This window comes from Odocoileus virginianus, chromosome 20, assembly GCF_023699985.2.
Source record: "Odocoileus virginianus isolate 20LAN1187 ecotype Illinois chromosome 20, Ovbor_1.2, whole genome shotgun sequence".
Classification (NCBI taxonomy): domain Eukaryota; kingdom Metazoa; phylum Chordata; class Mammalia; order Artiodactyla; family Cervidae; genus Odocoileus; species Odocoileus virginianus.
This window is the reverse complement of record NC_069693.1, coordinates 922,319-946,897: the sequence shown is the minus strand read 5'-3', so window position 1 is coordinate 946,897 and position 24,579 is coordinate 922,319. Positions and strand designations below refer to the sequence as shown.

Here is a 24,579-nt window from a genome sequence, read left to right as displayed (position 1 = left end):
CCTTCATCATCACTTAGTTCTTCCCTTTTCCATCCCAAAGCAAAGTGTGCCGTTAACCAGCCCCACCCCATCTGGGGAGCTTTTCTTTGCCTTTTCTCATTGTTGTTATTTAGTCGCAACTCTTTGCAACCCCATGGACTGCAGCACCCCAGGCTCCTCTGTCCTGCCCCCCTGGGAATCACACAAGGATGCCTGCTGGGGGCGGGGAGGAATGGAAGGACAGCAGCTGCTGTGTACACATGAGTGCTTCAGGTCCTGTTCTGGGAAGGGTTTCACCCTTTCATAAGTCAAACCAGACACTCTTCAGGGGCCAAAAAGCGGGCTCATGTGACATAGGAATCTGAGACCTGTCTTCTCAAATGGTTCTCATACCCAGAGGCCAGTGGTTCCAAATTGGAACATGCATAAGACACACATGAAAGGAAGTGTTAGAATTACAGCTTGCTGGGCCAGTCTTTTAAATTAACTAGTTATTTGGCTGCACTATATTTTTGTTGCATTAGGTGAGATATTTGGTATTCATTTCGACATGTGGGGTCTTTATTTTTTCTAAGGTGCAGCATGCAAAATTTTAATTGCAGCATATGGGATATAGTTCCTCGACCCAGGCCTTTGCATTGGGAGCACTGTACCATCAGAGAGGTCCCTGGAATCAATATATTGTAAAGAGTAATCTCACAATTGTATATCCATATATCTATTTTGTTTTCGTTGGTTTCTCTTAGATTTGTGGCTTTTTAAAAATCCCCTAAATATAAGAGGAAATGGCAACCCACTCCGGTATTCTTGCCTAGGAAATCCCATGGACAGAGTCAGCCTGGTGGGCCTCAGTCCATGGGTTGCAAGGAGTTGGATGTGACTTAGTGACTGAGCACACAAACACAGGAGACCCAGGTTCAATCCTTTGGTTGGAGGATCCCCTCAAGAAGGGAATGGCAGCCCACTTCAATCTTCTTGCCTGGAGAGTTCCATGGACAGAGGAGCCTGGCAGACTATAATCCATGGGGTCGCAAAGAGTCAGACACGACAGAGAAACTAACACAAACACAAAACGCCATACCTATGTTACATATGACCCAGGGGCTCCTAACAGAAGTCCATTCTTCCTGCTTTTAAACACAGAGATATCAAAATTTTGCTGAATATATTTTTGGTAAAACCAGCAGTGGAACTGTTGTGGGTCCACAAGGCCATTCCCACATCAGGAGATTTTCTAGAGGAATTCATGAGAGTCAGCATATAGTTGCACTCATGGCTGAGATTTAGGGCAGTGGTGTTACAGGGATGCACACGAAGTTGGATCATAAGGGAAAAGGCAGGCGAAGTCTGGGTGAATCCATGTGCAGCTCTCAACTGCTCTCTATGCTTCCCTTGAGGGGTCATACAAAGCACAGCAGGCACCAGGCAAACAGACACCTGCCCAGCAGGTACCATGATCCAGACCCCCAGGAGGCCAGCAGATGCTCAGTGTGAACGACATTGTCTCCACAGTCTAGGCGCAGTACAGACAACACTAAAGGCCAAGTTCCCAGGTGCCAGCCAGAGATCAGGCTTGCACAAGTGCTGCGTGTGTGCTGAGTCACTCAACCACGTGCGACTTTGCGACCCCATGGACTGTAGCCTGCCAGGCTCCTCTGTCCATGGGATTCTCCAGGCAAGAACACTGGAGTGGGTTGCCATGCCCTCCTCCAAGGGATCTTCCCAACCCAGGGATTAAACCCACATCTCTTACATCTCCTGCCTTGGCCAGCGGGTTCTTTATCACTGGCACTACCTGGGAAGTTCAGGCTTGCACACAGGCTTGCAGCCTCAGGCCTGCTGTGTCAATCCATTTTGCTTAAGCTTTCTTATCTAAACATGAATACAGTTAAGTGATATTTACAGTATCTGTTCCATTAAACTGTTTAAACTGCAGCTCTGGGGGCTTCCCTGGTGGTCCAGCTAAGAATCCGCCTTGCAATGCAGGAGACACCTATTTGATCCCTGACCCAGGAGGATCCCACATGCTGCGGGGCAGCTAAGCCCATGCACCCTAGAGCCATGCTCCTCAACAAGAGAAACCACTGCAGTGAGAACTCCCTGGACCACAACTAGACAGTATGCCTCACTTGCCTCAACTAGAGAAAAACTTGCGAACAGCATTGAAGACCCAGTGCAACCAAAATAAATAAACTGCAGCTCTGTCTACACACGTGGATGTCGCATGTGATTCATACAATTCCCGCTTGAGATTGGTTTCCAGAAACAGATCGGACCCCAGCCCTGACGTTCTTCAGCAGTGACTCTATCATGTAGACATAAATCCCATTTGTGCTGCTCCGAGCCTAGTTGCCAATGATGCTGCGTTTTCTCCTTCTTAGACACCCTGAATATAAAATGCAAATGTATGTGTTAATACTAAGCATTCTGAATGCTGTCCAGGTCGAGTTATCAGCAGAACTCATGCTGCATCATATTTCCCCTTCATCTCTGGAGGAGAAACGAGGCTTCTCTCATATCACCGAGCCATGCCTCGCTCTTCTCAGACATGAGATATGCGGGCAGGAAAAGCCCTCTAGCTGGAGGTGGGGGAGATGTAGATAACTCAAGGGTGGTTACTGTGTCTCCTGCACACGTGGAAACCCTCCGCATAATGCTGGGCTCAGAGTCAGCGAGGAGGGACCACCTTGTGCTCACCACACACTGCGGCCCCCCATCCAGTCATTCCCATTGGAAAGTGGCCTCTTCCTCCATCCACCCTGGAGGATTCTCCGTCTGGCCACCTCTTGGCAGGAGCCTTTCCCTGGCAGCATGGGGGATCCCAGTCACCACCACAAATCACGTATTACACACATACATCTCACGTATCACACATATACCTCATAGCAGGAATACTATATATCAACTGCTCTGTACCAGGAGAAAGTATATATCAAGCACTGACTTTGTGCTAGGCTTGTGTTAAGCACTTCGCATGTATCATTAATTTATTTAACCCTCATCACAATCCTCTCAGGTAGCTAACATTACAGTTGAGGTATCTGAGGCTCAGAGAGGTAAAAACCTGCTCAAGGTCACCCAGCTAGCAAGGTAGGAAACTGCTTTTTATTTTTGCAAATCTCTTTACTGTTTGGCCTGACTGAAGGCATCTGAATTTCCATAACTACTTATGCCTTTGAGAATTGCAGAACTCTCAGCAAATAAGAACTCAGTCTAGGTAATTCCCTGGCAGTCCAGTGGTAGAATTGCATGCTCTCGCTGCCAAGGACCCAGGTTTGATCTCTAATGGGGAACAAAAAGTCCCACAAGCCTCGCAGTGCCAAGAGGCGCTGGGAGAGAGAACTCAGTCCAAATGCTTGTATTAAGAGACAACCACAGTCTACCATGACTTCTAACAGCATAAGGCTATGTCACTAGGAAGATCCCAACCTCTCATTATAATGTCTTCTTGAGAAATTCTGCTAAAAGAATTTACAGTTTTTTTCCAGCCATTACCTGAGAATAGTCTCCCAACTTCCCTTTCTTAGCATGCCTGTGTGCTCAGTCGTGTCCGACTCTGTGACCCTTTGGACCATAGCCCACCTGTCTCCTCTGTCCATGGGATTTCCCAGACAAGAATACTGGAGTGGTTTCCCATTTCCTATTCCAGGGCATCTTCCTGACCCAAGGGTCAAACCTGTGTCTCCTGCACTGGCAGGCAGATTCTTTACCACTGAGCCACCTTAGAACACTGATGAAAAAGGACTTGCAGTTTTGAACCTTTCTCTGCCCCTTTGAGATGCATTTGTATCTCCTTTAACTCAGAAATGTCTTTCGCAATGACCTGAAGGTCACTCCTTAGAAATGCAACCATCAGGAAGGATGGGGCCTGTCTCCAGTCTCCAAGAGGATGGAATCCTAACTTCAAGAATGTCCCTCAGCAGATGCAGCTGACCTAATCACGTTTACACTGAACAACTCTTTGTAATTTTTCACGTGAGCCCCCACACTCCCCCTTTTATTTCCTCATTCTCCCTTTCAATTGCCCAGTCTCAGGCTTCCCTAGTAGCTCAGTGGTAAAGAATCGTCCTGCCAAAGAAGGAAACACGTGTTCAGTCCCTAGCCTGGGAAGATCCTCTATACTATGGAGTAACTAAGCCCCCATCACAACTACTGAACCTGCAGTCTAGAGCCCAGAAGCCGCAACTACTGAAGCCTTCATGCCTGTAGCCTGTGCTCTGGAAGAAGAGAAGCTACGGCAATGAGAGCATTGAATGTGCTCACCCAATGAAGAGCAGCCCCTACCGCAACTAGAGAAAAGCCCTCACGGCAAGGGAGACTCAGCACAGCCATAAACAAATAAATTAATTAAAATTTTTTTTAAAAAAACCCAATCACGTCTGTACACATTCAAATGGAGCTCATTTATTGCCTCTTGTCAGCAGTTACTGAATAAAATCGTTTTCACCAAGTTAACCAATATCCAGCTTTGACATCGTCAATCAGTCCCTATATTGCTCATTCAGAAGCTTAAAAAAAAACCCTCCATACATTTGTGAGAAATGGGAATGGGGGAAGTATTATGAACTTAGTTTGGAACTCATTGACTCATAGAAAGGATCTCAGGAATCTCCCAGGTTGTCTCTAGTCCACACTTTGAGAGCTACTTCAATAGACACAACCCTATATTATAATCAGGGCTTCCCTAGTGGCTCAGATGGTAAAGAATCTGCCTGTAATGCAGGAGGCCTGGGTTTGATCCCTGGGTCAGGAAGATCCCCTGGAAATGAATGGCTGCTCACTCCAGTATACTTGTCTGGAGAATTCCATGGACAGAGGAGCCTGGCAGGCTGCCGTCTATGGGGCAAAGAGTTGGACACGACTGAGAGACTAACACTTATAATCAAGGAGAAAACAAAACTACAAGTCATAGAAAAGAAACAGTTAAAGTAATAGGAAAACATCATGCATCCAAGATTCAACAGGACCAGGAGAAAAGTCAGTGACTATTCAGTCACCCAGTCATGCTCTGCGACCCCATAGATTGCAGCACGCCAGTCGCCTCCATCCTCCACTATCTCCTAGTGTTTGCTCAAATTCATGTCCTTTGAGTCGGTGATGCTATCTAACCATCTCATCAGTTCTTGACTGTAGAGAAAGGGATACTGCCAGGAAATTTTGCTGGGTTCCCGATGGAGGCCAGATTTGGTCTCCTTGGAGGCTGCTTGATTTGTCGTTTCCACAGCCACCTGCTGTGGTGAATGAAGATGCTTGACCACATGTCCCTCCTGGTACCACAGACCTTACTGGCGGGGTTGGGCCCCAGATGGGGTTGCAGGGGGGATGCCTAACGTAGAGCAGAGGGGTCACTGGACGGGTGGAGATTCAAGGGCAGAAAAGAGAGGAGCCGGAGAGACTGCAGAAACCTCAGGCTTCTTGGAGGCCGGCTGCCCCATCCCCACAGTGACCGTGGCTGTTCACCCCTTTGTCATGTTTGTGCTTTCTTGTCTGTCTCTCCCCACTACACCAGCACCACTGTGAGGGCAGGCAAGTACCTCTGTTCTCTGCTTGCTATGCGTGGTTCCTAGCATACAGTAAATGGTCAAGTAAATATTCTTATTTTAATTGCATCCCAGTGAACATCTGCTTTTTCCTTCTTTTCTAGTAACAGGCTCTAACAAACTCACGGATATGACCCATGGCAAGGGAAACACCCCCAATCGAGAAACAGAACAAGATCAGCTTTCAGATCACGAGCGGTGCCCGCTCTGGGCAACGGCTCCTCAAAACGTTTCCACTAACAAACGTTTAAACGTTCGTGTTATTCTGAAGCACAGAAATATTTTAAGCACAACGATAGTATACAATCCAGAAAGAAAATAGGAAAGCCCCGGGCCTCCTCCTCTGTGTTTGCAGCTAGGACGAGCAGACCCCGGATTTCAAGGGCTGTGGCAATCCAGGTGCCGAGTGGCATTTGGAAGAGGGGCCGCGGGGCGCAGATTGGCATTTGGAGGCAGGGCTGCGAGGGCGAAGGCTGCGTAACGGCTGGACTTGGAAAAGGACTTCCCCACGACGAAGACCAGCAGCACAGCAACGACGGGCAGAGGAACCCCGCCCGCTAATGCCCGCGGCTCCGCGAGGTGAGCGCCTGCAGTGCCTGGAGGCCGAAGGAAGGAGGCTCCTATTGGCCGCAGGGCAAGAGAGGAGGAAGCGCCCGTTGGCCCGAAGCCAGCGGGCTCCCATTGGTTGAAGGCTCGACGAACGAAAACTTTAATTGGCCGGGGCTGCGGCGTGCCGCATGGCCTTCTGGGAGCTGTAGTTGCGGCTTCCCCTGCGCGGCCGCCATTGTCCAGCGGGCGGTGAGTCTTGTTCTTGTGGCGGGGTCTGCTGTCGTGGTCAGGGTCGCCTCGGGCACCAGTCCTCTACCTGTCAGCCTAGGATGGACCCCGAGGAGGAAGCGGCGGCACTGGCAATGGCTACGGGGCCGGCGGCAGAACGGCTCCAGGTACGGCGGAACAATAATAGTAACAATAACAACGATGGCAGCGGGCCTCGGCCAGGGTACTGCCCCATTAGCCCTCACAGCGCACGGTGGGCAGGGTCGGGCCTTATCCCCTGGACAGACGGGGAGACTGAAGACCAGGTTGGGGTGCGCTGACATGTCCAGCTGGTGAGGGGTGGCGTCTGGATTCGAACCCGGGCTTTCCCGTCCCTGAGTGCGTGTGCTCCTCGAGTCCTCCGGCCTTTGCGTTCAGGGAGAGGACTTGGGTTAGTTCCCGAGCACTCAGGCTGGCCCCCCACCGATACCCTGCCCTCTGCCCCGAAAGCCGTCCACCGTGAGGATGGGTCTTAGAAACTGGAATAGAGATGCTTCAACACGCGGAGTCAACCGACACCCACCCATAGTCCCGCTCCCCGAAACCCCTGGCACCTCCTCTCCTGGGTGAGGACACACCGCGTTACTGGGGCCGGAGCGACTATCAGGGTCTGACCCCTGCCGGGCTGCCGGGGACTCAGTTCAGAGCAGTCTCCAAGGGCATCTGGGAAGGCGCCTGTTTGAAAGCTCCGGCCCTTCTAGACAAAGTGGCTGCTGCCCGTGTCTCCATACAGTGCTGACTCCACGTGGCAGGAACCAAAAGAAATGTACAATTCCTTAAGTTCCAGACTTTGTTTCCTTCTGTTCTTGCCTACCGACTTTTGCATTTATTTCAGATTTGGTGTGCAAAGTGAGACTCTTGATAATCCTAGGTGTGCACATGTTCAGAGACTGTTGTAAATGTATGAAAGATGCAGCCACGTTTTTGTTTGCTTTTGCTGTGGATCCGGAGAAGGGGCAGGGAGTGAGCAGTGTCAAAGAGTATCAGAGCTGGGCCATAGTTAAAGCAGTAAAAACAGGTTTTCTTTGGGGACAGTTGCAATAGGGGAAAAGAGACTTCAGTATAGAACTGGGCTCAACTGTGAATACAAGCAAACGTGGGTATTTTTATACTGGGGGCAGAGGTAATTTTTGGTTGTTATCTTGACTGTTTGCGACCCCATGGACTGTAGCACCCCAGGCTTCCCTGTCCTTCACTATCTCCCAGAGGTTGCTCAAACTCATGTCTGTTGAGTTGGTGATGCCATCCAACCATCTCATCCTCTGTCATCCCCTTCTCCTCTTGCCTTCAATCCTTCCCAGCATCAGGGTCTTTTCCAATGAGTTGGCTCTTTGCATCAGGTGGCCAAAGTATTGGGAGCTTCAGTATCAGTTCTTCCAATGAATATTCAGGGTTGGTTTCCTTTAGGATTGACTGGTTTGGTCTCCTTGCAGTCCATGGGACTCTCAAGAGTCTTCTCCAGCACCACAGTTCAAAAGCATCAATTCTTTGGCACTCAGCCTTCTTTATGGTCCAACTGTTCATCCATACATGACTACTGGTAAAGAGTCTCTTCACAATGCAGGAGATCCAGGTTCCATCCCCAAGTGGGGAAGATCCCCTGGAGAAGGAAATGGCAACCCACTCCAGTATTCTTGCCTGGAGAATTCTTGAGAGAATTCAAGAGAATTCCGGACACAGGAGCCTGGCAGGCTACAGTCCATGGGGTCATAAAGAATCGGACATGGCTGAGTGACTAATACTTTCACTTGACTATATGTACCTTTGTTGGCAGAGTGATGTCTCTGCTTTTTAATATGCTGTCTAAGTTTGTCATAGCTTTCCTTTGAGGGAGCAAGCGTCTTTTAAAAATTTCAAGGTTGCAGTCACCCTCTGCAGTGATTTTGGAGCCCAAGAAAATAAAGTCTGTCACCGTTCCATTGTTTCCTCATCTATTTGCCATGAAGTGATGGGACCAGATGCCATGATCTTAGTTTTCTGAATGTTGAGTTTTAAGCCAGCTTTTTCACTCTCCTCTTTCACCCTTATCAAGAGACTCCTTAGCTCCTCTTTACTTTCTGTCATTAGAGTGGTGTCATCTGCATATCTTGCTAAACTGACCTAAAACAGTGTTCTTGCTGAAGCAGGCCAAATGATGGGATGTTACTTGGAGGATTGTGGGAGATGAGGACTTTGAAAAGATATCGAGAGTGCTCAGATATGGAGGGTAGGATTCTTGGGACCAGTGGGACCCAAGAAACCGATGGGACCGGATTTTTGATAAAACTGAATGATGCAGAAATGGACACAGAAGCCCAAAGGTCAAAGCTTATTTGAGAAGAGGATTGTGAACCAGACTCAAGTTCAGTCAAGGAGAGAATCTGTCAGCAGTGAGAAGCTTAAGAGAGAGTGTGTTTGTTATCTGTTGCTGTGTAACAAATAATGAAAAAACATAGTGGCCTAAAGCAACAATAAATATTACCTCAGTTTCTGGCGATAGGAATTCTGGAATGACTTAGCTGGTGGTTCTGGCCTGGGTTCATGATAGTCAAGATGTCAACCTGGACTGCTGTCACCTGAGACTTGACTGGGGCTGGCGGATCACCTACAGGATGGCTCATTCATCACACTTGGCAGGAGGCCGCTGTTCCTTCTGATGTGGGACTCTCTCTGGAGCTGTCTGGGCATTCCCACAACATGACGCCTAGCTTCCCACAAAGGGAGTGATCCAAGAGAGGGCTTGGTGGAAGCCACAGTGTCTTGTGACCTGGGCTCAGAATTCACTCTCTGAATTATCGTATCAGTTACATAAGTCAGATCTGCTCAGTATAGGAGGAAGCTCCGAGAGGGCGGGGGATCCCTGGGGGCCATCTTGGAGGCCAGCCACCACAGGAGGCGAGGGCTGGAAGCAGAGGGCTTTGAGGTCTAGTGTGTTAGCATCCTTTGGCTGCCATAACAGATTATTACAAATGTGATGGTTTGAAATATATATTAATATGTCGATTCTTAGGGTTCTGGAGGTCAAGAGTCTGAAATCACTTTCCCTGGACTGCGATCAGGTGTGGGCAGATGCACCATTCCTGTCAGGGCTCTCTGCTGGTCTCGAGTTGCCTTTTTCAGCTATTCAAGCCATAGACCTTGCATTTCTTGGCTCATGGCCCTTTGTCCACCTTCATTTTGCTTTAGTGGTCACATTATCGTCTGCCTCCTGTAGTTCAATCTCCCAATACCTTCCCTTCAGAAGGACATCTGTGATTGAATTTAAGGACCACCTGGATATTCCAGGATAATTTCCCTATTTTTAAAACCCTTAATCACATCCACAGAGTCCTTTTTGCCATTTATGATAATATTCACAGGTTCCAAGAACTAGGACCTGAATGGGGGTCATTTTTTAGCTACCCATAGCCAGGCTAAAGGGGGTCATCCTTTATCTAAAGGAAGGAGCTATTTGACTGCTCTAAGCAGGAATGGCATGGGTTTGAAAAATACATTCAGGCATTACCGGGTGGGAGTAAGAGACACTGAGAGCTAGCTAACGCCCAGGGTGGGGTCCAGTGACTGGGTGCTGGCCGATGCCAGGGTGGCCTGCTTAGCTGGGGGAGGATGTACGGAAGGAGCAGGTCTGACAGAGCCGATCCAGCCGGGCCCCGCAGTGCAGAGCAGGAGACCAGGAGGAGGGCTGCAGGGGTCTGCAGTGGAGCAGCGGGGAGGCTCCAAGACAGCGAGGACTGGGCTTCTGCTGGGATTCCAGGAGGAGACACATGGGACTCATGTGATGCCGCTGAGAGGTCTGTGGCCTAAACAGAGCAGACCGCAGCGGGCCCGGCAGTGTCACTGGCGCTGCGTGCAGAGCAGGTAATGGAGGCTGGAGGCACAGGGAGCGTGTTTTCAGGGCTGGAGGACCGTCAGAGTGGGCAGTGAGGATGAGGGGACAGGAGCAGAGACCTTGGTCCCAACCAAAGGGTTCTGTAGATTTGCTGCATAATTTTTGTTCAAACCACATGCCACCTGTACTATAATTTCTTAAATATTTAAAAATCTAAATGTGTTTTTCTTAAAGGAAATAGCACCTGAAAATTGAAGTCTTTTGTATGTGATTTTGACTTGCATTTCCCTGGTGGCGAATGACCTTGAGCATCTTTTCAGGTGCTTATTAGCTGTTTGTATGTTTTCTTTTATATCTTCTTGAAGAAATACCTATTTAGAGTCTTTGCTCATTTATTGGATTGTCTTCATTATTGAGTCTTACGAGTTCTCTGTATCTTCGGGATACAAGTCACTTATGAGAGAGATGATCTGCAGTCATCACCTCCCATCATACGAGTGTCTTTTCACTTTCTTGTTATGTCCCTTAGAAACAAAAAAGGTTTTAATTTTGATGAAGTCCAGTTTGCTTATTTTTTTTACTTTATTGCTTGTTCTTTTGCTATTATATCTAAGAATCCTTTGTCAAATACAGTTATAAAAACTTAGCCATATGTTAAGAGGTTAATAGTTTTATATTTATGCCTTTGATCCATTTGAGTTAAATTTTCTTTTTTTTTTTTTTTTTTTTTTGAGTTAAATTTTATATATGGCATGAGATAGGAGACTTAACTTTATTCTTTTACATGGGACTAAAAGTTTTCCCCTCAAAATGTGGCCTAATTTTCAGTTTCTCACCAGAGACTGGGCATTCTGACCACGTGGGGCATATATTTCGCCACAGTAGATTGGTTCTGAGTCCGAGCTGCCCCTTCAGACGGCGCATGTTACCGTCACTTCCCGTGCCACCCCTCATAGGTTAAGTACCCTCACAGGCTCTTCCATGAACCCACTTCAGTCACTTGTGAGCCTGCCCAGTCCCTGAAGGCCAGTGAATTTCCGACTCCCAACTACACACCCCTCTTTTCAGGGAGGAGGGTAAGCCTTGCTTTGACTCTGAGGTGTGTCAGTTAGCCGTTGTTGCATAACAGACTATCCCAAAATGTAGTGGCTTAGACTCAACAGTCACTTTCTTTAGCCCACAAGTCTGCAAGTCACAGTTTAGACTGGTCTCTGTCAGCACCTGCGCCTGTCCAGGGTTGGTTGTGGACTGGTTGGCTTTGCTCTTGCCCGGATGCCTTCTCGCATCCTGGCCGTACAGCCCACCCCAGGCGGGAGCCCAGCAGGGCCCGGGAGAGATGGCTCGCATTGCTCAGGACGCACTCCCTGGACACTGGCCTGCTTGCCTTGGCCTTCCCCGCCCCTCCTCCTAATCCTGAGGACACTGATGGGGACAGTCCGGGTGATGGAGTGTGTGTGATGTTTCAGGAGCCAGTGACTTTCCGGGACGTGGCCGTGGACTTCACCCAGGAGGAGTGGGGGCAGCTGGGCCCGGCCCAGAGGACCCTGTACCGAGACGTGATGCTGGAGACCTTCGGGCACCTGCTCTCTGTGGGTGAGGCCACTTCCCCTGCTGCTGACCAGATTCCTGCGCTGACTTACTCTTCATGAGTTGTGGGTCACCGGGCCTCTTGTGTGACGACTTGACCTCGGGCTGGAGGTCACAGAGCTTGAATTCTCACTCCTATGGGACACGTGGGTTGGAGACTCTGCCCTTGTGTGTCCTGATGCAGAACCTTATGAGATGCATGGGCCCCTAATGGTCAGGAGTCTCGGTCTGGAGCTTGGACTGGTTCTCGTCTTCTCCAGAGCAGACCCATACACTGCCTTTGTCTTTCTCTGTTTCCAGGGCCTGAGCTTCCCAAACCAGACGTCATCTCGCAACTGGAGCAAGGGGCTGAGCTGTGGGTGGTGGAGGGAGGACTCGCCCAGGGCTGCCGTCCAGGTGAGAGCCTGCCGAATGGGAGCCTTGATGGCAGCGGCTATGCCGCTTGGAAGGGGTGATGTGTCGGGGTCCCCAGAGGAAAGTCAGCAAAGGGAAGAGGCCAGTCAGGGGGGCCAGATCCCACCCTGGACCACCTCAGTCCCCCGGCAGTGCGCTGTGACAGTTCGTGAGAGGCGTTGGCTAGTAGGCAGGCTTGCTGTAGGCTCTGTGCCAGGGGTTGACTGGGGGCTGGTCATGTGGGCATCCTCCACCTGGCACAGACCATGACCCAGGCTCCCAGGAAAAAGCAGGTGTTCGCCCTAAGCCACAGTGAGTGTGTCTTCCCAGTTTGGTTTGGGGCAGTGCCCCCAAATCCAAGTTCCCCGACCAAGCTAGAGGCTGGCCTTGAGAGCTGGTCCTCCTGGGACAGCTGCCTTGGGCTGCCCTGCAGCCCTTTCCCCACAGGGGCTTGGGCCCCTGTCCTTCGCCCCCCGCCTGCAGTGCTCCGGGTGCTCCAGGGTCCCCTCACCTGTGCCCCGCTTTCTCTGAGCTCAGAGACACCGGCTCTGCTCGAGCGGCCAGACTCCACTGCTGCCTCCTTTCCCGGCAGCGTGCGGCGTGCCCTACCCACAGAATAATTTCTGAGTGTGAACCTGCCCTTCACCTTCTCTGTTTCATTCTTGCACGTCCACAGTCTGTGCACTTGCTCCCTACGTGCTTCTTCTGTTCTCCTGGGAGCCGTGAATACCTGACAGCTGGCCTAGAGCGTCAACATGGGAGCGCAGGCTTCTCACAGAGCAGAGCCGGCGAGACCATTGCTGGTGCTGGCTCGGCATTCCCGCACCGCGGGGGCTGGTGGTCCTGATTCTCCTGGCCTTTCCCCAGGCTGGGCACGGCTGCAGCAGCTTTGGACGCCATGTCCATGCTCCATGCTAGGGCTGAGGAAGCTGGGAAGAGTGGCGCCAGTCCCATTTGTCCGCCTTCTCCAGCTCCAGATGTTGTCATTGAGGAGGGGAACACCCCAGCTGCTCCACGGCTTAGGGTAGGGTTAAATTGTCATCAGTCCCTGGGCCGGTGTGCTGGTACCCTGACTAGGTACCCTGAAGGAAGTGGGCTCTGGCCACGGGAAACATAAGCAGCCCTATCCGCAGTCCACTCCCCTTCTGAAAGCCTCTGACAGCATCTGCAGGGAGTCTATGGTCCCTCCACACATGGTGGGGCCCCCCCACCCGTGACGGGATTGCCACGTACGCTGTCTCCTCTGGGCGTGGAGCCTGTCTGACATCTTCAGCCCCAGACAGTAGCCTTCCTTCCCCCAGGCTCTGAGGCAACTCATCCATCTGGCCAGCTCCCTTCTAGCTGCCCGGTCCCAAGCTTGCCATAAAATTGACCCACGTAAAATGCACAGTTCTCTGGTTTTGAGCATGTTCACAGATTGTACATCCATCACCACTATCTAGTTCCAGAACATTGCAGCTCCCCAGAAATCATCCACTAGTGGTACTCTGGTTTGTTTCTACCCATAGAACACTCTTGATGCCAAATGTGTGGGTTTTTTCCATGTCAACAACCGATTCTCCACCTCTTCTGACACTAGATGGGTGTCCCAGCAATTCAGTACAATTCTGACCCGCCTCCCTGGAGTTGGTGCAGATCCCACAGCTTAGGAACTCAGTCCTATAAGACTGGCTTCTCTTCAGACGTGGGTCACAAGTCGGCCTCCCATCCTTCGGACTGACTGGCTGTAAATCAGGGGTTCTCATGGCCCCCCGCTTAGGTTCAGTAGTGTGCTGTAACAGCTCACAGAACTCAGGAAGTCACTGCTTACATTTACTGTGTTTTATAAATGATAGTATAAAGGATATAAATGAACAGGCAGGTGTCAGGGGAGAGGGGCTGAAGCATCCCATCCTGAAGTTGTTGAGGGCCCGTCAAGAGTTGCTTCTCAGCATAAACTCATGGTTGAGCGGAATTTATTACAATTAACAAAAGACAGTCCTAACCCCCTCACTAAGGAAATTCCAAGGGTGTTAGGAGCTGTGTGCCGGGGCCGAGGGATGAAGACCACATACATGTTTCTCATTCAATGACAGTAGTCGCTCATCACCTCATCCCACCCAGCCCCTGGCAGTCACTAATCCACTTTCTGTCTGGTAATTTGCATATTCTGGATATTTCATTTAAGTGGAATCTTGTAACATGGCCTTTGGTGTCTAGCTTTTATTTTTTCTTGACATGTAGTTGATGTACAACATCTTATATAAATACAGGTGTACAATATAGTGATTCACAATTTTTAAAAGCTGTACTCTTAAAATTATAAAATATTGTGTAAATACCCTCTGCTGTACAAAATATCCTCGTAACTTAGTACGTAATAGTTTGCGTGTGTCTAGCTTCTTTCAAGGAGCATCTTGTTTTCAAGGTTCAGTCATGCTGTACTTTGTTTCAGTACTTCATTCTTTTCCATCGCTGAATCACATTCCATCGTGTGGATGGACCACATTTGGTTGGTGGACCACATTGGGTTGTTTCTACTTCTTGGTTCTATTGGATAGTGCTACTGTGAACATTCCTGTACAAGCTTTTGTGAGGGCTGACTGGTGTTTTAGAAGACCCGCTCTGGGTTCTGTGTGTGGAGCCCCGTCTGGGGTCTGGAGGTGAGGAGATGCGCCGGCTGCCTGGCCAGCCTGAGCCCCTCCAGCCCCTCTCCCCAGCCAGTGCTCCAGCACTGCCTCGCGTCTGAGGCAGGTTTGAGAACCTGCTCCCTGTCAGCTCTGAGAGCAGGCTGTGGACATTCTGATGTGACGAGGTGGGCCCTGAGTGCATGAACACAGAGTGCCGTGGCCAGAATTGCAGCAGGTCAGGAGGTTCGAGCTGCGGGTGAGCAGGCCCACTGACCCCGAAGATGTCCATGTCCTAATCCCAGAGCCTATCCATTGGATCGCTGGGCCAGCCTGTGACCTCACAGCGGCCCTCTTGTGAGGGGAGCAGGATGAGGACGGGAGATGTCAGGGGGATTGTCCGACGCTCCGCTGCTGGCTCGAGGTGAGGGGAAGGGCCGAGGCCCGCGGGTGCCTCTGGAGGCTGGAGCTGCCGGGAAACCCACCCCTGCAGCCTCCGGAAGCCGCCCTGCCTTCCCGGGAATAGGTGTGTGCGGGGGCTGAGCGTGAGGTCAGTGGGTAGAGTGGCACGTCACTGTGCTGGGAGGAGGGAGCGCCTTGCCTGCTTGAGGGGCGATCGGCCTCTGGAGGATCCAGGACCAGGCGCTGCTCCTCGCAAGGGGTCCCACAGGTGAGCGGGCACCTCCACTTGGGATCTGACCTGTCACACCCGGGTTTGAAACAGCTCCTCGTCCCCCCGAGCCTGCTCCTTCTCTGCTTTGTTGTGTCTGCCTCCCAGCACGGCTTTCTGTCCTTCGGAGTCACTGTTTTATCCCCAGCACCTCAGGCCAGACAATAAGTATTTTAGGCTTTGTGGACAATGTTCAGTCTCTCTATTTGTTTTCTGTCATTGCTGTAGCAAATTACCACAGACACAGAGGTTTAAGGCAAAGTATTATCTCCCTGTTCTGTCAGACCCAAATGGTTTATTGCTGCAGCCCCCACAAGGCCAGAGGCAAGGTATCAGGCCAGGAGTGGAGGGGGCAGACTTACTGGGAGGCTCAGGAGGGCTGTGCCTCTGGATGCAGGCAGGTTGTTGGCAGAATCCAGTTCCACGTGGTCATCGGACACAAGTCCCTGTGTCCTTGCAGGCTGTCAGCTGACAGCTGGCTCAGCTTCCCTGGCTCAGGCCCCCTGCCCAGCCAGCCTCTTCCTTCTACCTCCTCCTGTTTCTAAAGCTTGAGGGGATTGCTCCTGACCCACCCAGCTAACCCAGCATCATCTCCCTGTGCTGAGGTTTTTCAAGTCAGCTGACGAGAGGACTATGTGTCACCCGCAAAATTCCCTGCCAGCAGAACCTCCACAACTGACAGAGACACCTGACAGCTTCAGAGTCCCGCCCGTTAGCGCGGTTAGCTTGGGGGTTATCTTTGGTCAGCTCCTGATATAGGCCAGCATCTGGCCCATGGTGGGTGATCGAAAAAATTTTGTTGAAAGAATAAGTGAAGGAAGCTTTGTTTGCAGACAGAGCACTGGGGTCAACGTGAGCAGAATTGGGAGGCAGGGCACAGACCCAGGGTTTGACCATCGGCCCCTCACAGCTCTGGTTTTCTTTCAGGCCAGGAAACTGGACCAGAGGGTCGACCGCCAGCCCGGGAGCAGGGCCTTCCTGAGGAGAAGGGGTGGGAAGGCTTCCTGGGGGAGGCGCCATGTCCTGCCACGCTGGGGGAAGAGTGTGAACCGGTGGGCCAGGTCAAGGGGCCCGAGCAGGACCAGGGTCATTGGCGGCAACTCAAGGAAGCCCCGGTTCAGGACGGAAGTCTCAGGCTTGGGGAGAGCCTCGGTCTGCTCCCGGAGGTCTCTAGGGTGGAGCGTGTGTGTGTGCCGGAATCTCGGGTTCCGAGCTCGGAGCGGAGCGCTGGCGTGGCCCGTGAGGAAACGGGCTCCCCTGGACCACAGCCGCGCGACCGGCACGACCGCGGCGAGGCTTCCGCTGCGGCGAGTCCTGTTCCGGACGCGGAGCCGGTGCGCGGCCCGGCGCCCGACAAGCCCTACAAGTGCGCAGACTGCGGGAAGTCTTTCAACCACAACGCGCACCTCACGGTGCACCGGCGCATCCACACGGGCGAGCGGCCCTACGCCTGCAAGGAGTGCGGCAAGGCCTTCAGCCAGAACTCGTCGCTGGTGCAGCACGAGCGCATCCACACGGGCCACAAGCCCTACAAGTGCGCCGAGTGCGGCAAGTCCTTCTGCCACAGCACGCACCTCACGGTGCACCGGCGCATCCACACGGGCGAGAAGCCCTACGCCTGCCAGGACTGCGGCCGCGCCTTCAACCAGAACTCGTCGCTGGGCCGCCACCGGCGCACGCACACGGGCGAGAAGCCGTTCACCTGCAGCGTGTGCGGCAAGGCCTTCTCGCGGACCACCTGCCTGTTTCTGCACCTGCGGACGCACACGGCCGAGCGGCCCTACGAGTGCAGCCGCTGTGGCAAGGGCTTCCGGCACAGCTCGTCGCTGGCGCAGCACCAGCGCAAGCACGCGGGCGACGGGCCCTACGACTGCCGCCAGAGGCTGCTTTTCGCGCCTGCGCCCGCCTGGCCCGAGCCCCCGAGCCCGGGCGAGGGCCCGCCGCGCAGCGACAGGCCCTTCCGGTGCAGCCAGTGCGGCAAGGGTTTCACGCAGAGCTCGCACCTCATCCGCCACCAGATCACGCACACCCGGGAGCAGCCCCGGGGGCGGGGCCGGGGCTGCCGGCGCCCGCAGGCTCGCAGCCGCGGCCCGCACCTCGGGCGGCGCCCGCTCGGGCCCCCGGAGGAGAGCCCCGGGGGCGGGACGAAGGCGGGGCCGCCCTCCGGCAGGGCGCTGGCGCTGTTTGACCTCCATGAGATCATGCAGGAGAAGAACCCCGTGCGCGTTATTGGGGTGGAAGAGCCCACCATGGGCGCTTCCATGCTGTTCGACATCAGGGAGTCCACGTAGGGAAGGAACGCAGCGGATGACTGCTGGACCAGAGGTACAGAAATGGGGTAAGTCCACAAGCTGTATTTCTGGAAGGGGGCTGAGGGTAGAAACACTCTCAGATTTCCTAAGGCAGTGGTGCTTGCAAACACCTGAAGTCACTGGCTCTCCAGTGTCTCAAGCCCAGTACTCGGAAATGAATTCAGAGGTAACGGAACCTACACACGTGTGTGATGTTGAAAAACCTATTCGTGTCCCCGTTTTATAAAGGGTAATTAAAGCAAAAGAAACTGTCAGTAGGTAACGTCTGCTGAGTTGCTGCTCTCTCTCCCTGTGGTGGAGACCATCGTGCCTGGAGACTTGGGGCGTTGCCTGTTGCTTGCCATCTGGTGCATGGGGTGTGGTGGTACCCACAGAAACGTGAGGAGAGGCCTGTGTGGATGTGGTTTCCCAAAGTGGTGACTAAGGCTTGGAAAAGGTTTGAACAAAACAAATGCAGGTGCGTTTCTGGAAGGTTTTGTTTAAATCCTAAACATGTAGGAATTAATTTATATGTGGAGTTAACCCAAGTCTCAGTTCGTATTCTTATAGAAAGGAGTTTCAGACATACATCCATGCCTGCTGGGATCCATTTCTGCACTTTAGAGTCATTAGAGCAGGCATGGCAGCCACACTCATGCCCAAATCAAGTGACAAAGGATTCCCCTGTGAAATTCCACAGCTTTCCATGGGGGTGTCACGGCTCCTGTTAGAAACCATGGCCTTAGATTGCAGTGTTCCCTGTGGTGGAGGGTCTCACTCAGAGTGACTTTGTTCCCCAGGAGATACTTGGTGAGGTCTGGATGCATTTTGGTTGTCATGACTGGCAGAGGGGAGCGGTGGCATCCTGTAGGGGAGGCCGGGGATGCTGCTGAGCATCCTGCAAAACCTCATCACCAAAGAGCCACCTGGCTTTGAGGTGGAGAACCCACGCCCAGCATAAGAGCCGGCTTTCCTGACTCTGAAAATTGATTAATCAGGGCTGTGTTAACAGTCCTGTACATTTGATTTTAACAAATACTATCTTGAGCATGTACACATTTTCTTTTAGTAATTCTTTTCCCCTGTTTTGCAACATTCGTAGTTGGTGTGAAGGAAGAGAATCCACTTTATTTTTCTGAGTAATTTTAGCATTTTATTTTGGACATTCCATGTGTTGATACATTTTCACTGGCACCCCTGTTGCCACAGGATTATTTTTACATCAGCACCAGAAATCTTGTTTTATATATATATATATGAAATCATGTTGGCCCATGAGGATCTGAGCTATCATTTGCCTTTTTCACTAAGTTGATATTTACACTGATGTTTGCACTGATAGTGCAAAACCAACACTGGGTAACACTGCCAGAGTCTCAGAATCAAGGAAGTGGCCCCGAGGTCACTGTTCATATTTTTCCTTCCCTGGCATTGCAGTAAAGCCGGGGGGCTGGGGCAGGAAGGATGGTTTCACTTAAGAATGTCTGTGATGGAGCAGGAAAAATTATTAATTTCATTAAATCTTGAGTAAAGCTATATTACCATCTAAGCAGAAATAACAGTAATTACTGTGTCATCAAATATCTAGTGGATATTCCTGGTTTCCTTACAAGTTTTGTTTTCTGTTTGGTTTGTTCTAATCATGATCTAAAGAAAAATCACACAGTGCATTTGCTTGACTTAGGTCTCTTTTAATCTATAGGTATCCCCTCTTTTTCTTTTTTAGTCTTTTATATGTTGGGGGAAACAAACAACAGGATAACCTAAATTTTGTCCCTATCCCAAGCCTGCCCATCAGACCCACTGGACTATGCTGAGGGCCCTTTATGAATGGTGTGACTCTGTTTTGTTCTCAGAGTTTATCTGCCCCATCTCAAGCACAGCTTAGCATCTTGCTGGGGTCTCTGCTGACCCTCAGAAGACCTTTCTTTCAGCAGTCAATGTCCGGGAAAGCAAGATATCTGAGAAAATGGCTTATTTATATATGATGCAGTACATTGTAATATGACCATTTTCATATCCACAATTGGAAACGTTGCCTGGCTCATCACCTTGCTCTCTTCCAACTTTACTCCTGAGGAAATCAAAGCCTTCTGATCTCTGACTATATTGTTCTTGTTGTAAAGAAGAACATTGTGTTCAAAGGTGTGATCCTTGGTATCTCAGCACAAAGGATGCAAAAACTAAGGATTTAATCTGCCTGCTTTCTAACCTAGAATGAAAGAGTGAAATGCCCATCCCTCTGGGATGCTGTGTTGTGTGCTCCAGTTACACAGCACAATTGCCTCTTTTGTTTGTTTGCTGTTCCCACTGTTGCATCCTAGGTTGCATGATAGGTTGCATGCTAGGTTGCATCCTAGCGAAGTTAAATACAAAACATAAACATCAACAATTGGAAGGAACAAAAATTGGCCACGGCACAGGTCAGCTTGTAGAAATCATTCCAGAAAAATATCCCCCAGAAGGAATATTGGATTGTCAGAGCATCGAGTTGAATGGAAGAAGTATTCTGGAAGGGCACAGCGGCTATTCTAAGCACAGTGTCAGAGTGACGCACCATCAGAACTCACTCCTGAGATGTGATGGGTGAATGTTGGGACCTGTCAGAACTTTCCTTTGTCCAATTCTGTTTGGATGGTTGGGTGTCACAGCCAGTAGGGTTTCCACGGTAGCAGAGCCAGGCTTGCAGCTCATCTCCAGAGCTTCCACAGGATGCCTTGAAGCCCTGGGTTTGTCTCTGCCACCCCGTCACTCTCTAGGCTTGTCTCGTGGGCTTCTCCGTCAGCTCTCATTATCACAGCGCCTCTGTTGTCATGCCTTGGCTTGCACCATCTTGCATTTCATTCCTAGCAAATAATCTATTTACGTGGCTCAGAAGAGGTGTGTTTTCAGACAGGCAGTGACTCACACCTCTGTGAGGTTGGCGCTGTTTTATGTATAAGGAAAATCTGGCCCGGGACAAACATAACCTTCCCAAGGTTGCACAGCTAGGAGTTGGAGGCAGAATTTGAAGTTAGCACCCCATTGACAGTGGCTTAAACAGATCAGGCTTTGCTTGAAGGCTGTGTCTTCAGTGGCTCTGCGCCATCAGAGGCAGTGTCTTCTCTCCCAGCCTGTCCCTCCTGGTCGCAGGGAGACCACTGCAACCTTAGGCGATGCACCCACCGTCATCAGGACTGGAGGAGGGGGAAAGGCAGGCCAGTACTCATCGCCGGTGAGGTTTCAAAGAAAAGACTCCCAGAAGCTTCCACCTAATACATCCATGTCTCTCTGGCCAAGACTGAAATCACTTAGCTTCTCTAACCTCCCTGGCTGAGACTGTACCCAAGAAAAAGCCTCTGAAGGGGTTAATGGTGGGCAGCTGCCAGCGCCTGCCGCCTTTCTCGCCAGTCTCTTTCTGGAGGAATCTGCAGCGCTCCCCCTTCGGGTCAGGCACCACTGGCTCTTCATCGCCTGGGTTGTCCTGCTTGCCAACCAGGCCCCCACAGTCCTCGGTCCCCCAGCATGCTGGAGCGCTGTGCTCTCCCAGATCCCTTCTGCCTCTCAAGGGGCCTCTTGCCCTACCCTCCTCAATTCCTGGGGCCCTTGGGCCACTGTCCCAGAGGCGCATCTTGGGCTCCATACACTCCTGAGATGTCCCGGTCCACACCGTGGCTGTGTGCTGCTCACTCCCAGTTCTGGTCTCCGAGCTTCGGGCTGGAACAGCAGCTGCGTGCTGCCAGAAGCTCCCCCTGGATGCCCAGCAGACTCCGGAAGCCGCCTACCAAGAGAGAAGTGCCACTCTCCATCCCAAACCTGTGCCTCCTGCTCTGCTCCCTTTCTTGAGGATTGTTGCCACCTGCCATCCCATCCCTCAAACCAGAAGATACTAATAGACATCCTGTTGATTTTACTGCGTGAACAGCTTGGCTATCTTCGTTCCATTTCCTTCCCACTGCCACCACTGACGCAGGATGACCGGGAGACACCTGGCCACTAGTGCCCTCCACTTGTGACAGCCCCATCGTTGGTGTGGGGGTGCAGACTCGGAATGCTCCCACCCTAGCATGCTCTGGCTCGGGGAGACCCCGTGGTAACTGGACAGCTCAGAAGCCAGGCCTGCGCCTGCCCCGTCCCCTCCGCCGTGGCCCGCACAGTGGCAGCTGCAGAAGGGTTGTGTCTCCACAGTTCTTAGAGTGGGCACCGGGCGGGCTGAGGCGCCAGGCACCTCGTCGGTTAAGCTGGGAACAAGCCTGTCACCATCAGCGTTTGCTGCCCTCTCCAGCAGTGCAGCTCTTGGAATTTTCCATTTCTCATTTCAGGTCACCTTTTCTAGGCATCATATTCCTACTAATTTCCTTACAGATACTTTGAAACCAAGTCAGATAAGAAACTCCTCAGGGGAAATTGCTGTAAACTAGAGAAAGTATATGGTTTTATCAGTTTATCAGAGTAATGCAAAACCTTTGTAGCAAAACCTGGAAAATGCACAAAAGTAAAATACACAAAAGTATGAAGCCTTGTTTAGAATTTAATTCCTCATGCTTCCACCATCCAGGGATGCTCATTACCTTAAGATTTTGTTAATTTACTTAGTAACTTTTTCTTGAAATATACATGTGTATATACATAGAGTGAACATTAAATCCTATACACAGCAAAAATATGTGTAGTTATCTTTTGTTTAGAAAGCTGTCTTGTAATGTGCTTCTTACTATATTTTGAACATTTTCCTGTGAATATGGATTTTTAAATTAACATTCAGGAGGGTTGTAGCAGTGTGACCTCCACCCGCCATCTTACCTAAGCTTTTGCTTTTATCTAAAAGGGGGCAAAGGGATTCATACACATTTCTGAGGGAGTATGAATTGATACAGCCTCTGTGAACGTCACTTTGTTGGTTGCTATCCAAATTACAGCAAACTCTTTGTCCCAGCAAGACATTTGCTGGAAATGAATCCTACAGATGTATTTGTACCCCCACAAACTGTTCTTGTGTAGTTTTTACTATGGTATTGATTTCAGAAAGTGAAAATTTAGAATCAACTTTGGTGTCCACCACATGGACTGGCTAAGTGATTTCTGGTGGACTGGCTGGCTTTTACACAGCCCTTGAAATGGGGATTGTCTTTATGAACTCTTTATGTGGAAAAGAGCGCCAAGATACATTGTCTATGAAGAGGTATAAAACAGTTTGTAAGATATGTTTCCATTTGTGTAAAGAGGAAGCCCTTGCTTACACATACACAAACACACTGAATCTGAAGGGTACAAGGTTACCAGATATACTACTTGCTCTTGGAGGGAGGGGGAACATGAGGAATAATTTTCACTCTATATCTTTTGATATTTTTGGAATTTTGAAACATGTAAAAATATTACATGTAAAAAAAAATAATTCTTTCAAATTAAACTAAGTTTGAGTTTGTTTCATTGTTCACTGTCTCCCCCTTCTTAAATGTCCACATGACTGTGTGTCTTGGCCACATCTCTTATATATGACACAGTGGTAAAGAATCCACCTGTGTCATATAGAAGAGATGTGGGTTTGATCCCTGGATTAGGAAGATCCCCTGGAGGAGGGCATGGCAGCCCACTGCGGTATTCTTGCCGGGATAATCCCATGGACAGAGGAGCCTGGCAGGCTGCAGCCCAAGAGGTCACAAGGAGTCAAACATGACTGAGCTTGTACATGTGTGTGTTGAGCTAACAGGACCAATTGAGTGTAAGATATCCTAGGCCCCATGAAGTTTCCCGCCAGCTAGTTGTAGCACACACATTTCCAATCAATAAACCAATCTACAGTAGGAATAGAAAAAAAATTTTATTTGAGCCAAACTGAGGACTATAGCCTGGGAGAGAGCATCTCTCATAACTCTGAGGAACTGTTCCATTGAAGCATGGTTTCATTCTGGGTTTGTGTCTTGTCAGAACAAAAAACATCACACAACTCAAGGATACATTCCTTCAAGGTTTCAAAACAAACAACCACCAGATGAACAGTGAGTCAGTATGGCCTTGGCACCTGGGAAGGGAGCCTTATTGTTGAAGGAGGATCAGCATTGGTGTCCCAAGAAGGAAGGCATTTAATCTTTTTTTTTTAGTTCTACCAGATTATTGATACCAACCCATCTCGCTCCACCCTCATGCACACTTGCTCAGTCATGTAACCCCATGGACTACAGCCCACCAGGCTCCTCTGTAGACTTTTCCAGGCAAGAATACTGGAGTGGGTTGCCATTTCCTTCTCCTAATCTTTATTTTTAACATGGACATTAGTTCTGGTCAGTGCACCTTTTCTTTTCTTTAGTGATTAAAGCAGACAGTGTGTGTATAACAGGCTGTAAATGGGCTGTTTTAGTTAGCATAAAAATCAAGATAAATCATTAAAAGCCAGAATGACTTCCCCATACCTCAATACATGAACATTCCTTTCATTAATACTTGTATATGTGCCAAGAGGAAGAGGAAAAGTGTATACAGGCAGCATAGCTAAAAGGACACAATGCCACACGCTTGCCCTTCCCACCCTTCTGCCATCTTTCTGTGCTGCCAGAATGGTGCACATGAATGTCCTGGCTGATACTCTCAAAAGTATCAACAATGCGGAAAAGAGGTAAATGCCCATTGCTAATTAGACTGTGCTCCAAAGTCGTCATCAGGTTTCTAATTGTGATAATGAAGCATGATTACATTGGTGAACTTGAAATCATTGGTCATCACAGGGCTGGCAAAATTGTTGTGAACTTCACCGGCAGGCTGAATAAATAAGTGTGGAGTGATCAGCCCCAGGTTTGATGTGCATTGGTTTCATTGTACTGACAGCCTCAGCTGGCATCATAGACCATGAAGAAGCAAGACGAAAACACACAGGAGGGGAAAATCCTTGTATTCCTTTTCTAGGGATGTA

General features: G+C 50.3%; 1 protein-coding gene across 5 annotated transcripts in view; it reads left to right on the top strand.

Annotated features, from left to right (window-relative positions):
* The window catches only part of ZNF8 (zinc finger protein 8), a 34,828-nt gene extending 10,370 nt beyond the window's left edge, over positions 1 to 24,458 (top strand). For 4 of the 5 annotated variants that reach the window (XM_070451616.1, XM_070451615.1, XM_070451617.1 and 1 more), the window contains 4 exons: positions 5,624 to 6,463; positions 11,610 to 11,736; positions 12,031 to 12,126; positions 16,327 to 24,458. In XM_070451616.1, coding sequence (XP_070307717.1) covers positions 6,398 to 6,463; positions 11,610 to 11,736; positions 12,031 to 12,126; positions 16,327 to 17,690 — 1,653 coding nt within the window. In that variant the 5' untranslated portion in view covers positions 5,624 to 6,397 and the 3' untranslated portion in view covers positions 17,691 to 24,458. The remainder of the gene's footprint in view (positions 1 to 5,623; positions 6,464 to 11,609; positions 11,737 to 12,030; positions 12,127 to 16,326) is intronic. The other variant, XM_020899821.2, reaches the window with a different exon arrangement.
* Positions 24,459 to 24,579: the final 121 nt, after the last annotated feature.